General features: G+C 33.2%; 2 protein-coding genes across 3 annotated transcripts in view; both read left to right on the top strand.

The window, feature by feature from the left end:
* Positions 1-15,479, top strand: part of LOC129002073 (lambda-crystallin homolog) — a 39,156-nt gene that overhangs the window by 3,995 nt on the left and 19,682 nt on the right. The gene's annotated exons all lie outside the window — the stretch shown is intronic.
* LOC129002075 (probable prefoldin subunit 4) overlaps positions 1-15,479 on the top strand; it is a 59,539-nt gene that overhangs the window by 41,287 nt on the left and 2,773 nt on the right. For both annotated transcript variants that reach the window (XM_054429599.1, XM_054429598.1), the window contains 2 exons: positions 2,206-2,310; positions 2,580-2,693. In XM_054429599.1, coding sequence (XP_054285574.1) covers positions 2,206-2,310; positions 2,580-2,693 — 219 coding nt within the window. The remainder of the gene's footprint in view (positions 1-2,205; positions 2,311-2,579; positions 2,694-15,479) is intronic.

Raw genomic sequence — 15,479 nt, 5'->3', positions numbered from 1 at the left:
CTTCTACAAAGTAATTAATTATTAAATACATTTGCAACATTAACTGGATTCGTTAAATGGATTTGTATTCATCATTCAGTTTCAAGCTTAAATTAACATTATTTACAAAATTATCACCACAAGTTAAACTTTTTACTATCTGCCAAGATTCCTTGCTAACATTTTTAGCATTATCTATTTTAGAATCGTAGAATTATTTCTTGGTACTATTTAGGAGTTTGGCATGTTTTAAAGCATGGCTAAAGGACATGGCTTTTTACTCAATTGATGAGTTTTTTGCCGATTCACTCTCCTCCCTGCTCACCATTTGTACTCTGTAAATATTAATGATAGGGCTAAACTTAGTTAAATGTTTTCATATTCAATTTTATGTATGAAGTGATGTTTTAATTTTTTATTGACATGAACAATCCAGTTTTCTCTGGTAAAAGTTCACGACAGAAGGTGAAAGGTAAAAAGGTATGTTGATTTTTAGCATTCAAGTATTCTGTTTTTGAATTATTACTAGGCCTATTGTTAGGTATTTCTTGTCTCCCAATACAATTGTGTTAGGTTATCTTGTGACCGTAAAACTTCTTGAGTTACCCATTTAATCGGTCTTGACATTAAAAATGCCCTTTGGAAAACATAGGCTAATTCAAATATATACAAAAATGTTGTGTAAAACTGGTCAAAAATAAAATCCACACTCTGATTTTTGTTATCAATTTGCCAGCCTTGAGTTGCCGTCATTCTTGCAAACAGCTCCAGAGATGAGCTATTTATTTTCCTCTTCTCAATGGTTTTCTTGATAAGGCTGTGTCTCATGGCGAGATTAATTTTGAGGTACAAAATATTATGGTCAGACAGTATTCTTAAGGCTGGCAGTGCTCCAGAAACATAAGCTTTCATCCAAACTAGTAATAAAATAATCAATCTGACTAATACTTTCCTCTGTTACTCTGGTAGGGGTTTTTAAAGATACATGTAGGCCATATGAGTCTAAAACGTCATATAGACATTCTTTTTGCCATGATTCTTTCAAATTGTCCACATTTAAGTCCCCATTGTATACGTAGTGAAGTATTTTTTCTTTTTGTGCATTTAAAAGAAATGTATTTATTTTTCTGTTGAGACGCAATTCATCCCCATTTTGGGTAAAAGATGAAGAAGGAGTAAGTAAGTAGGCCTAAGTACGTGTGCATTTGGTTGTTCTGTAGACTATTATTTTTAATATATCAGTCATCCAATCATTGCAATGACATAAAAATTAAGTTATGCGTAAATTTAACTACAGGCCTATCAATTAGATACAGTGCGATTCTTCTGGTAATTATTTATAGGTAAGGTGCGACCGACGGAGGGTTACCAAAACTTATGTGGCCCAAGTGATGTTTCCAACTGACTTCAAATCCAAAGATTTAGCCTAATTAAATATTATGAGGGTACTTAATGGGAACATTCATTATTATCAATGACTTTTTCGATATAGCCTATCTATATTTTATTTTTCAATCCGATATATCGATATTAGGCCTAACAAATTGAAACATATCAGTTGACAACTACGATAAATACATCAGGTATGAAGTAACTAAGTTCACCAGTCTGTGGCAGGACTAGATAGGAGAGTCTCGCATTGGATAAATAATTACTCAGATGTAAATTGATAAGATTGGTGGATATTTAGTTAAGTTCGTTCCACATATGATTAGGCATTTTGCTACTTTATACCCATCTGCACTGTGTGTGTAATGTTATTAAAGTTGTTCTAATATGACTACAATAGTAGTAAAATTAAATTAAATTAAATTAATTAGTAGTAAACTATAGTACCTAGCCTAAATAAGTTAGGACCTGATTTTACGAGAAAGGAGGTATTAAAAAAGTTCTTGTTATTTAGTTATTTTATCAAAAAAGTACTATTGACTCAGGTTATTATGGTTTATTGCATGACAACTTTGTCTTGTTTTGCCGATGAACAATATTTGTTTAGCTTTACAATAGCTACAATTAAAAAATGGAAACACCTCCTATAGGCCTACATAATATTTTAATGTTTGTTTTGTATCGCCCACTTAGGCAGGTCAGTTTTATAGGTCTGATATTTGTTGTTTTTCTCCAATAAAGTCAATTTTCCAAGCGCAATGAAGAGTTTACTCCAGACAGTGCCACCAACGTTTTATGTGTGTTTATGGTACATTTCAGTATTTAAATGTTTTTTAGGACTCAGATGTCCATATTACATTTGAAGATCAGCAGAAGATCAATAAGTTTGCACGTCATAATGCAAAACTAGAAGATTTCAAAGATGAACTGAAGCAGAAACAGGTAATACTTGTGAAATATGTAACTAGCTTGGCAATTTATTTATCTATTTAGCCTATTTACGACAAAGCGCCATTTTACATTAGAATACAGTGCAATGAAACTTACATAAACAAATTTTAATACAAAACTTAGTCCAATCAATGTAGAGATACAAAAAGATAATTATAGGCCTACAAGTTTTAGTTTTAAAAATAGGCTTTTGATTTTATCTGTTGTTAATTTGTTTAGTTGGCGTCTGTTATATTTATAAATCTTTTCATTATTCTTAGAATGAGCTGAAGAACCTTGAAGAGGCCGCTGACGAAATTGAACTTCTGCCAGATGATAAAATACCTTTCCTTGTGGGGGAGATCTTTGTTTTTCAGGACCAAGAAAAGACACAGGTATGTAAGACAATAACAAAATAAAAATTGTAATTTTTTACCAGAACATAAATGGATCTTTTAGGTATGCTTTTAGGTGTGAGTGATAAGCCCAAGTGTGTAAAGAAAGTTTATAGGATATGTTACTCTGACACTAATGTAGATACATTTTTTACTTTGTTAGCCAATGAAAACAGGTTGGAGGTGTACCAAGCCCCAGTATATGCTAAATATGATGCCTTTCATTCTGTGTTTTCTTATGCATTTGAAACAAATTTTCCTAAACTACTAAGGACTGAAACAATTAATAACAATAAAAATGCTTGGATTTCCTATGATATAAAACATAAAAAAGAATAATTATAGCGGACTTAAAAAAGCAATACAGAAAACAAAAAACATATTTCCTAAAACAGGGAGTCAAACAGTTAAAAAAAGAACTGAAATACCAAATATTAAACGAGAAAAAGCAATACTTTGATAGAAAAATATCTGATTCTACCAATAAGTCTAAATCAACATGGAAAATTATCAATTTTGAGATTAAAAACAAAACAAAACAAAAAAAGAACATGAATGAAGTATTAAATGGTAAGTGTAAATCGGACCCCACACGTGTAGGAAACATATTTAATGATTTAATTTAATTCACAAACCTAGTAGAAGATCAAGTTCTTCCTAATATTAACATAAATATGCAACCTCACAATCAAACTTTATAAATTTACAAAAGCCTTAAAGTAGTTTTAAATTTAAAGAAGTCAATGAAAAAGATATCAAAAAGATAGTAAAATTCCTCATAAATACATTTTGAACAGGAATAGATGATATTCCAATTACCCTTGTTAACACGTTCAGTGCTAACAATTATGAGTATTGCGACCCGAAAATGAGAAAAAATTATAATGTGATAACTAACTTAAAAATGATGTCAAGGTATCAAAAATTATCAATCTAGATGTCCCAGTGTCGATTTTGGCTGAAATTGGTGACGTCACTTCCGGGGCGGGAATTGCCGTTCTTAGGTACTGATGTCGGTCCTTGTCCAACCCCTTATTTTCAGCCCCACACGCTCACAGTCACACAGGAAATAGTTTTGTTTATATTCAACAGTTCTTATAACATAAACTAGCTGTAACCCGCGGGCTTTGCCCCGTTTAACTTCTTAATTTTCAAGATGATCTCGTTCGCATGGCTCAATCACGTCCTGGTTGAAGTTCGTTCGCTACGCTCACTCACCTTTAAGTTGGAGCTCGTTCGCTACGCTCACTCACCTTTAGGTTGGAGCTTGTTCGCTGCGCTCACTTGCCTTCAGGTTAGCTCGTTCGCTACGCTCACTGGCCTCCAGGTTGAAGTTTGTTCGCTACGCTCACTCACCTTTTGGTTGCAAATTAGCTGTTGTCATAAATGTAAAAGAAATAATAGTGCTGCACCCTGTTGGTAATCCTTGTAACTTTAATGCTATTGAACATCATAGAACAGAACCAACTTGTTTAATTGAAACAGCTGTTAAGATTCATTAATTCCATTTCTCATAAGGTTAACATGGGAAACTCCAGAGCCACTGGGGCGGAGCCGATTGGACGGGTCACGAAATTGATGGTGTATAAACCTATTCCATGAAATTCTACACGTATGTACCAAGTTTCGTGGCAATCGGTTCAGCGGTGTCTGAGTTTATCACTGCCAAATATATATATATACACAAACATCCTCTTTTATACTTATAGATATTAGTAAAATATATTTCAAGGTGTAAGATAAACTTGAATGAGTTTCTAAACCAGCATGATCGGACCATGGGAACGGGGTTTTATGGGTTAAACATTGGGTTTTCTCATTTTTACCCTCAAAACTCAAAATTTCCCAATTTCTCTCTATACCTTTTTAAAGAGCTTAAAAAACAAATAATTTAGTATACCAAAGTGTTTTTGTACGGTTATTGGCTACGGAGAAAATTCAAAAAATTGTTAATTTCAAATTCCCATCTTATTCTTATGGAGAATATTGTTTGTAAAATGTTGTAGTTTGCTTGTTTATAGATATATTTTGTTCAAACTTGTCAATTTATTTATTTTATGCTAAGCTATTAATATTTTACTATAAAACACACTTTATTAGTTTCACTGTAGCTGCAAGCCTAGGTACTCGTTAAACCTAATGTTAATTAAACCTAACCTAATGTAATTAATGTTTTTAACCTAATGTAATTAAATAGATTTATTTGAAAATCAATTCAGTCAAATAGAAATTCGCTCAGTCGGCAGGTTTGCTGCGGCAGGGGTGTTTAAATTTATTGCCAGTAAATGAATTCACAAATAACAAAAATCTACTAATAAATTCAAATAAATAACATATTTTATCTTTTTCTACAAGGCAATTAAGGTTAAAATTACAATCAGATATTTATCTTAATGGTTAAAAATTAAATTAATTGTAGCACACTAAATTCCTTGGTCTAATATTAGACCAGCATTTAACTTGGGATAAGCATGAGGAACATGTGGTAAAAAAAATCTTCAGCAAAAATAAACCTGTACTAAATTCTACGTCAACAGGAAACAGCTCTTAGAGTTATCTTTGGTATAAAAAACAGAGAATCAGTTAGGGTATATTTTTATAAATCGGGTATAATGACCATTTTGAAGCCATTCTACATGTATAAAGTTCAGATCATCAAACTAACAATTTCCACAGTTACAATTTACAAAACACCAGGGCATGTAGAACAACACAGATTGAAGTTATTTGAGGAAAAACCAGTTTCATTGTCAAGAAATTTTTATTTAGCCTACCCAAAAATATTTTCAATGAACATTATAACAATAACTTTAAAAACTATTTTCAATCTTAAACATTATAATCAGTAGAAGAGTTTTGGAAATTATTAAATAATTAGAAATGAAATATGCTATGTTATAGGGGAGAGTGTTGTACCTTTGACCAGTTTTCATTTAAACTTTTTTTTTTAGAGACAGGAAAGCTCCAATTATTTTAAAAACAATCAACGATGATACTTAACTGTTTCACCCATAGATTAAATATTTTTTCCAGTTCCGTGTCATGAGTTTTAACCTATTTTTAGTAATAAAGAAAATTTGTTACATAGTGATCAAAGGTTCAACATGCAATTGTACCTTTGACCAGTGGGTGTTGTACCTTTGACTAGTATATCGATTTCAGCCCAAAACAGGTAGAAAAAAACAAATATATATCTTACATGATAGGTTTTAAAATATAATACCCCCGCCGCAGCAAACCTGCCGTCTAAGCGAATTTCCATTTGGCTGAATTTATTTTCAATTGATCTATTTAAATAACATTAGGTTTAACGAGTACCTAGGTTTGCTGCTACAAGGAAACTAATAAAGTGTGTGTTTTAAGTAAAATAATTATTGCTTAGTATAAAATGAATATATTTGCCAAGTTTGATCAAAAGATATCCATAAACAAGCAAACTACAACATTTTACAATATTCTCCATAAGAATAACATGGGAATTTTAAATTTACCATTTTTTTAGTTTTCTCCGTAACCAATAACCGTACAAAAACACTTTGATATACTGAATTGTTTGTTTTTTTAAGCTCTTTAAGAAGGTTTAGAGAAAAATTGGGAAATTTTGTGTTTTGAGGGTCAAAAGTGAGAAAAACCAATTTTTACCCCATAAAACCCTGTGCCCATGGTCCGATCATGCTGGATCGCGAACTCATTCAAGTTTATCCCGCCTTACACCTTCAAACCAAATTTCATCAAAATCGGATAAAAATTACTCAAGTTATCGTGTTCACGGACATATATATATATATATATATATATACACGGCCGCGCCCGGGAAGCCAGTCACATAAAATATACACTGGAAGTCAGTCAGTTGCACCCCCCAATATATTTCAAGACTATGATATATATATAATATATGTTGGTAAATATCTTAAGCCTAGACATATCTGAACGTATATATCTCTTTTTTTCTTAAAAATACTAAAATATAATTACGTAAAAAATGCTATGCTAATGCAGTCACCACCGCATTTGCATGGGAAAGCAAGTCACGTAAAATTTGTGCTGCTAAGCCAGTCACTATATATTTTACCGCATACCACTGGAATCCAGTCACTGAAAATCCACCCGGGTATCCCGTCACTTCAGTCACTTTCACCCCTGCCCTTCTACTTTGTGATATTTATTTGTTCTACAAGCTTGAAAATCCGCACCTCAAACAAATGGATTATGCTTCAGGCATTGAGCACTCTCATAACCCATCTTTCGCACTTCATTTTAATTAGTTGTCTTCCAGATTACTTAACAATTACTATTCTACAGATTAAATACCTAAATGTCAATGTAATCTTTGGTCGTCTTAATAGTCGTCCTGGCAACTGTGGATACAAATATGTACCGTACTAATTCGCAAGCGTAAGGTGGGAAGTTATTGTTTTATAGTCGCACAATTAGGCCTATTGTTGAGTCCTTGGAGGCAAGCGGCCATCTTGGATGATTTCAAAAAGCTGCAAAATTTATCGTCCAAAAATATTTGTCCAAAGTGTTTATAATTTAAATAGCTAGTATACTGTGGGATTAGAAATGTTCTTTGTAGTTTTGAATTATTCTCCAAGGGAGTCCATAAAATAAGTTAACGGTCACGGTCATCTTGGAAAAAGGCCAACTAATACGAAAACAATATCCTGTGTTGCGCGGGCCGTAGCACACAAATAGTTTTCCCGAATCAAACAATCAAAGGCGTGTGGAACAAGGCAAAATTCTTGTCTCTTTTGTGGCGAGAGTTAGGGGCGGGCCTAACGGGTTCCATTGATGGGCTACCCGGCTACCGACCGACCTGGGGTAGCGACTAGCGAGCCAGTGGATGGTTAAAGGTTCTGCCGGTTATTTCCATCTTATTGCTGGTTCTCGAGCTTTTTGAGCTCGTTGTACAGTGAAATATTACTTCCACAATCAAAGCGATTTTTACAAGAAAGAATGAAGATATAGACTCAGTGATGTGTGGTTACTTAATTAAATCATGTTCCTTGATTGTTTACCCTTTTGTAAGAGCCAATAATCAATTAACTTATATTTCTTTATTTTTCGATTTATTATCTATATCAATTCAAGAGGTAGCCCTGTACCTGGTTAACAAATATACCGATTACATTTAACGTGTTTTCTTTGAGTTACGCCCCATGGGATTCCAAAGTTTCACAATGTTTACATTTTTGAAGAATGTAGATAACAGAATGTTTAACGAAGTCAGCTTTAAATGCTGTCAATAAAGTTCTTTGATTTTGCGGTCCAAAAGGTAGAAACGATTCGATTTGTGAAACTTTCAACTTTTGCTACGGGCCTGTTAATTGGAGATTCTGACATTCTTAATATAAGGAAGTAAACGTATTAACATGACGTGTTTGGAGTGGGATTTGAAATATGTGACGTGTATCAAACTTTTTCTCTTCAAAATCCTCTCCGATGTAAAACACAGGTACGGCAGCTAGGTTTATTAGAATTCAAAAGTTTTTTAATTGTCCTCCAATGTTTAGAAATTATTTTTCGATCAAGTTGTTTAATGAATAAATAATTGTTTTGCCAAATTATGTTTCGAAAACAGGAACTAAAAATAGATCAGGAAATAGATATTTTAGTTCAGAAAACAAAGCCAATCAAATAGGCCTACGTACTTTTTAAATAAAAACACTGGTCAGATGGTTTTAACTTTGCTGTTTATTTACTTCAATAAATTTCTAATAAAAATCACCACAGGTACTAATCTATATAAATAAAATTAGAGTTTGTGTCTGTACATTGCTCAGAATCATCAACTTTTAGATTATTTTTACGTTTTAAACATTCAAGAATCCAAAAAAAGTTTCATCTCAATTCCGTTATTATCTCAATCATCAATTATTATCTCAATTCCGTTGTTGTCTATCTTCCGTCTGTCACGGTCCAAAGGCCATTTTACGCGGCCTTCTCCTGAAAACGAGAGTACCTATCAAGATCCTCGAATCATTTTAATGTATTCACTGGATTGGCGAAAGTGTCTTTAGCTATTAAAATATGGCCTCGCTACTTTGTAAAAAAAACTTACGGACGTTTAAAACCCAATTTTGTGCGATTTTTGTCAAGTTTTCTCACAATGTTTATCACATAATCATCATATGAAATAGCGAACAGCTGTTCGGATCAAGATTATTTTTCTCTAGCTGTCACTGATATGTTTACATTGAATATTGTTTACAAATACCGCAATCATTTCAGATCAAGTTTCAAAAGCAAATCCAAACCAAGTTGGATTAAACCCGTTTTTCCTTACATGACGGATTTAATTAATCGCAACAATAATGTTGTGCAATAATGTGTAGGGTAACCGTAAATGAAAATAGAGCTTCTTTGTGTATAGAATTTCTATCGAGTTTTGGGTTTATAACCGGGGAAAAGACTTTGACTCAGTGTTCTATATGCCTGGGAAACTTACATTTTTTACATAAGCGTTTCCAATAGCTTACATATAAGGTTTCAACTCGTTGACGGCACTTCAATGGTGGTTGTGTAAAGTGTTTAGAGACAACTGCAGTGGGTGATTGTAACAGAGGTTTACGGATTATGCTCAAATCGTATTTCTAATGTGTCTTCTCAACGCTATGTGCTGCTCACTGGACCATACGTCCAACAGACCAATTATCCATCTCTTGGGTTCGTAGGCTTAAACAATTATTCATAAGTTGGTAGCGCATATAACTCAGTGTTCCGTACGGACAGGCCAAGAGCACCTTTGATAGTGAAATTTCCAACCTGAATGTTTAATGGCGAGGTTGAGGTATAGTATTTTAACTATATATCGTTTGGTTAGTTAGGTAAGGTTAACCTAACCTAACTAACCAAACGATATATGGAATTAAACAATCGAATAATCAATATTACTAATTTAGTTGTTTGTGCCAACAGATATGGAAGTGTACCCCTCATAGAACTATTACGAATTTTTTTTTTACTTGAAACTGTCAGATACTGTAGTTGTTTGTATATAATAGTTTGGCTAGCATATCTGAAAATATGCAAACCAATAGTTTTTCTTTATTTAGGAAGGTTTCAACTGACCACTAGAGGATCCCCGTGCGTAGAACGGGCACACAGCTAGTAATTAATATTTAATTAATACATCTTATCTTACTAATATTATAAATGTGAAAGTTTGTGTGTTTGTTTGTTTGAAGTTCAATCACGCATTAACTACTGGCACAGAAGATATACTGTTTTTAATTTATAAATAATTTGTCATATTGTGCGAATCTTGGTGATTTGAATTTGGTGATTTGCTTTTTTCTGCTGTTTAGGTGCAATGGTAGAACATTATTATGGATATGGTAGATGTTTTATACTATATTATACCGTAAATTAAAGAAACGACACGACGAGTGTCGTTGTCAATAATGTCGTCTGATTCTGACTGATGTCAGATGTTACACTGAATCGGTCACAGGGATAATAATTAGTTGTAACCTACCACTAGCTTACCTAACTAAGTTTGAGTGTTGCTATTTGCAGTATGGGATGATTGCACTGGACAGTTTAGCTATCTATTTCAGAAAAATAAAGTTTAAAATAAATCAAATTCTAGGATCTGTTCTTAAGTTGTGGCCGTTTTGAGATGGATGCTTTCAGAGTTCAGTTTAGCCTAGCCTGAACAACTGGATTAGTAGCTTGACTTAGTGGTTCATCCATATTTAGTTTATAAACACTAATCAATGCCTAATCTAGATTATAGGTGCCTTATTCTACTATGTTTTAAAACTAATATGCATAGGCATAAGCTTTAATTTTTGTATTAAATACTGGGTGCATCATTAAGGTAACTCCGTTAGGTTGCTTTTTATAAATAAATAATTTCATAAATCACTGATACCCTATATCATCTAAGTGTGCTCAGTAAATAATGACACTCTCTCAAAAAAGTACTAATCCTAACCCAAAAAAATATAGATAGGTAGCTTTAGGCCTACAGAGGATGAGTGTTTATATTTATATCACTTATATTTATATGTCTGTGGTTAGGTTTTTGTTATGTTTGCCTTAAGATGGCTATAAACTTAGGACTAGATATCAAATAAACTCCCAATTAACTTATAGTGCAGCCTAGCCCTAATTTGTCAGTGTCAATGAAATAGTGCAATATCAAGGACAACCAAACTTGGATATACAACCATGTTTATACCTAAGGTTCCTTTTTGGTACTCACCAACAAGGATCAACCGTAATAATTATTTTCAGTCAGAAAGTGTCCTGAGTTTCCAGAAAATTGTAACTTATTACATTTTAAAAATTGAGGGTAAATTAAACGTTTCGGTTCTGGTTTTGGAGCGAGTCCAAGTTCTTGCAGTGACTAATACTTCAAAGGAAGGAAGGTGGGAAGATTTTCATACTACTAATAGCCTTCTTTGAATTCAGCGTGAAAAATACTGGGTAATTTCTATAGTTTCGGCCATTTAGGGGAACCAAACAAATTTTTAAAAACTCTTCTATCTCATCATTTCAGTAAACTATGATATTATTATTTGAATAGAAGTTAAATGTCAAGAAAAAAAATACCGCAAATTATTATTTTTGGGATAGCATTACATTGACCAAGGAATACTCTCAAAGTGTAAAGTTTCCCGAACAAAGCTCGGTCCCCAGCTACTTGTCAAACAACGCAATAATGTACGTTATTTCATAAAATTTGTACCTGAGAAATGTACAAATGGAAAATGCATTTCTCGTAAGTGTAAGCAAATCTTAAAATGATAGGATTTGTAATGATACGATCTTAAAACGAGCAATTCAGTATTCTTATTCAAAACACCAAACACCCGCCACTGGATCAAAATATGCCCGCACGGCGCAATCCGGCACGGTGGGAAGCCCCTCTCGTACAATTTAAATTACGTACATAAGCCAAAAATAAAAAATATGATTTAGAACATTTCACTTTTTGTATACAGAATCCACTGTTTTTAAACTAACCTGACCAAAAAATAAAATAAAGTAGTAGCCGACAAAAAAAGTTCCGTGGAAATTTGCTATGTCACGTTTCATAAAACATTAAAAATAATCGACTTTATTTGAATATTTAAAATGAAAAGTACCGGGGGACCGAGCCGTGGCTCAGTATGTATATTTCGATTGTAAAAGCAATATAAAGGAAACTCGTGTTTTCTTTATAACTAATTTCGGCTTTTATTGTTTAAGTTTCAGTGGAATTTTAATTTACTATGATGTAACTTTAAATGGACAATGCAACACATTAATTTATTTTAATTTTACACATTTCTGTTATTGTAAATAAATCATAGAAATTAAAAAAAAATAAAAGTAGTATTTTTTTAAATACGTTCCTAATGAATGAATTAATATGCGATCACAGGTTAATACAGTAGCAATCAACTACACAGCATTAAAACAGCACAGTGTATGTAAGGGGTGTGATTTATTTCTTGGTACTAAATTAAGTCATTCTTCAAGTATAAGTAAAACTTCAGCATGGGCATACTCTCTAACGTACTATCATATGATGGATTAGCCGAAGGCAGATAAGTCCGATTCAAGCTTATATTGCTTACTATAAAGATTGTTGTAATACAATTAACTTTAACTAGTGGTCGTCCAGTGGTCGAAAACTCGACCAAAAATATGTAATGTACAGGTTTCAAATGATTTAGGCCTAAAACTTCTTTTCCCCGTGTGAGTAACTAAGGACTTCTGGATAATTTAAATATGATATTTATATGTTTCTTACTCAGGAACAATGCCGTTCCGGGACACTATATAAATGGACGTTAACGTGATTATAAATTTGCATTTTACATAGTCAAAATACAATAGGTATTGCGCAACCGTGATATGTTAAGTCATTAACCTTGGTTTACTAATAAAAACTACACCGTATGCTTACTCAAACAAAACAAAACTTGCTTACTGTACAGCAATAAATCACGTAAAGAACAAAACAAAATGAAAATGTAGACTAGAAGACTACTGATACCGTAGTCATCCTAGGCTACTACTACATGATGTTTCAGAGCAGAAGTATAGGGATAAAAATATTAAATAACTCATAAAACACCATAAAATCATAGTACTGTACTTAAGTCTTTCTGGTAATAATAACAATGATAAAAATAAGATAAAGATAAAAATGATGTAAAACACCTCTTATTATTTCTCTTTGTTCTATTCTTTCTTTGGTTTCTCTACATCCACAAGTTGTCATGGTTACTAATCACCCAACGACCCAACCACAAAATATTGTAGTGTTGTGACAGCAGACAGAAGCAGACGATTGTCAGTATGTCAGTGTCAGTGCAAGATTGTCAGTCTGTAGGTGCGAGCGTATAGGTTGACCTTGACGATACTGATCGATATTTCTCCGTTTTGCTTCCATCTTATTTTTGTTAAATGAACTGTAATATTTCAATAATTGGGAACCTACTGCACATAAAAATTACCGTAAATAGTTAAATATATCGTTCATATCGAAATATTAGACTGAAAAACACAGTTAATAAAACATTTTCTTGGGATTTGTGAGGTTATATAATATATAGGCATCATGATGATGCGATTTCAGTTAAGCGAGGTTCTACTGTATTTGCAAGTTAAAGTTACAAATAGAAAACCCATTATGGTTTGTATTCAATGACCGATGTATTATACAAAATAAATTATAACTTATTTTGATATTAATCAGCAGCATTTATTACAGCTTGCAGCACTTATTGGTATATATAAATATCCCAGTTACTATTAGTAAAAAAAAAATAAAACACAAATTTGTGTGGCCATTCAATTTTTATAAACACAGTGTTAAACATTTGACTCTGCAGAATACCGGATGGTAAAGAGTGTTTGGTTTCAAGAAAATAAAATAAAAAATAGTTTAACCTGCTTTACTATTTATTTTGAAAAATAATAGATAGGAAACCATAAAGATAGGTATGGGATTGAACTGAAATAATTGCAGGAAAACTTAAATCGTAAAGTCCACAATCTGTACATTGTTAGAGAGCGAGAGAGAGAGAGAGAGAGAGAGAGAGAGATTTGATAAGGAATCTGAAAAGTAAACAAATAATCGTTTCTGGCGTTCGTTATATTGTACCCCCCTCCCCCCCCCCCCCCGTATTTGCACTCGTGACCACTTTTTGTTGCTTCCTTATCATTCATCCGTCCCAAAATATAATTCCTGTAATAGTTTGTTTGTAAAATTGAAATTATTATAAAAATATTTTATCTTTCGAGTGTAGTTTCATGGTTATTCTTATCAGATAGAATAATATCGTTGTCATATGTAATAGTTACTCCTTCGCGTTACGCAATTGCGTAAAAAACAGTTCCAGTATCTCGGACAAGATTCACGTATATTTTCGAGATAAAGAAAATCCGTATAGTTCCCGGTCCGTGGAAACACTGTAAATACTAGGATAAAAAATATTGTATAAAGGAGAAGTTGACTAAAATTTCAACTGAAGGTAAAAAAAATCAAAATAACTTAAAATATGAGATGATGAACGGGTAGGATCAAGATTCAACCAATTATAATTAATTAATATTCGACGATCCTTATTAGAGGTGCATCATATTTATTTGGAGTATGAACATGTTTAAACATTAACACGTAGTTAATCACTATCCCAACACAAATAGTAACAAGGAGTAAACGAAGGTTACAGACCGCTGGGTTTTACCGCTACAAAGTAGGGTAGGGTGCCGTACTGGCTACACTACTCCACGATAGATCACACGATGAGACAGTCTCCGCATTGGTATTGCAGTTACGCTTATCGACACAGGCAGCAGCACCGGTTTGCTGTTTTCATACGTATAAAGTGCACGGGAAGCCATACCTGACTGGCTTATGGGAGAGCTGACTGGCTTTCGGGCGGGTGACTGCCACACCGAGTAAATTACCAGCGCACTGACTGCCAAACCGGGTGGGCACAAAAGTATATATATATATATATATATATATATATATATGTATAAATCTATATATATATATATATATATATATATATACACATATATAAAAATTTGAACGAATGGTGTTTTTGGCCTCTGGGGACATCAAAATAAAAAAGTAAATCGGTCCCGGGCCTAAGTCTTACCATGAGACCTACGGTAATAGCTACTTCCCTATAGGGAAATTCGCTAAAACCAGATACACAAAGTTGAACTTATTATTCATTTCATCAAGATAAAAAAAATGGCTTATTCTACTTTTTAGAATAAAAAGTCCACTGCAAAATTGAAAAATTCTCTTTGACTAGCTTCTTCACTTGATTTGGCAGTGTTGGGGAGCTTGGCGACAATCTCCTGTAGGTTCCACAAAACATTGGCTTAATATTAATACATTAACATATTTCAATAAAAACCAGTAATAACTACACTGAATACAGATAATGTTGTACCTTTGACCTGGTCAAAGGAACACCACTATTAAGTGGTCAAAGGTACAACACTAGCGCTTCCCGCCATTTTACATATCTTTTCTCAAAAGATATGTGATAATATCAGTTTCAAACATCCAAGAGAAGTTAAAGGATAAACATCGAATAATAACCCCTCACTTTCACTTTTATTTGTAGAAAAATATACATTTTATAAAACAAACAATAAATCAACAAATGTTTACTTTTCAGTAGCAAAAATGAATTAAGGAGCCGGTCTACTGCTCGAGTAAAATCGCAACGCAGTTCAGCCGGTTGCCAGTAGCTGCGCTAGCGCTACACCTGGGTGGTGGTGGGGATATGGAGGGGCGCACGCGGGTTTCTGAGAGCG

This window comes from Macrosteles quadrilineatus, unplaced genomic scaffold (genome assembly GCF_028750875.1).
Source record: "Macrosteles quadrilineatus isolate MER2022 unplaced genomic scaffold, UCM_ALF_1.0 Scaffold_9__3_contigs__length_116548681, whole genome shotgun sequence".
Classification (NCBI taxonomy): domain Eukaryota; kingdom Metazoa; phylum Arthropoda; class Insecta; order Hemiptera; family Cicadellidae; genus Macrosteles; species Macrosteles quadrilineatus.
The sequence above is the reverse complement of the archived record's forward strand: the minus strand, read 5'-3'. Positions and strand labels throughout refer to the sequence as shown.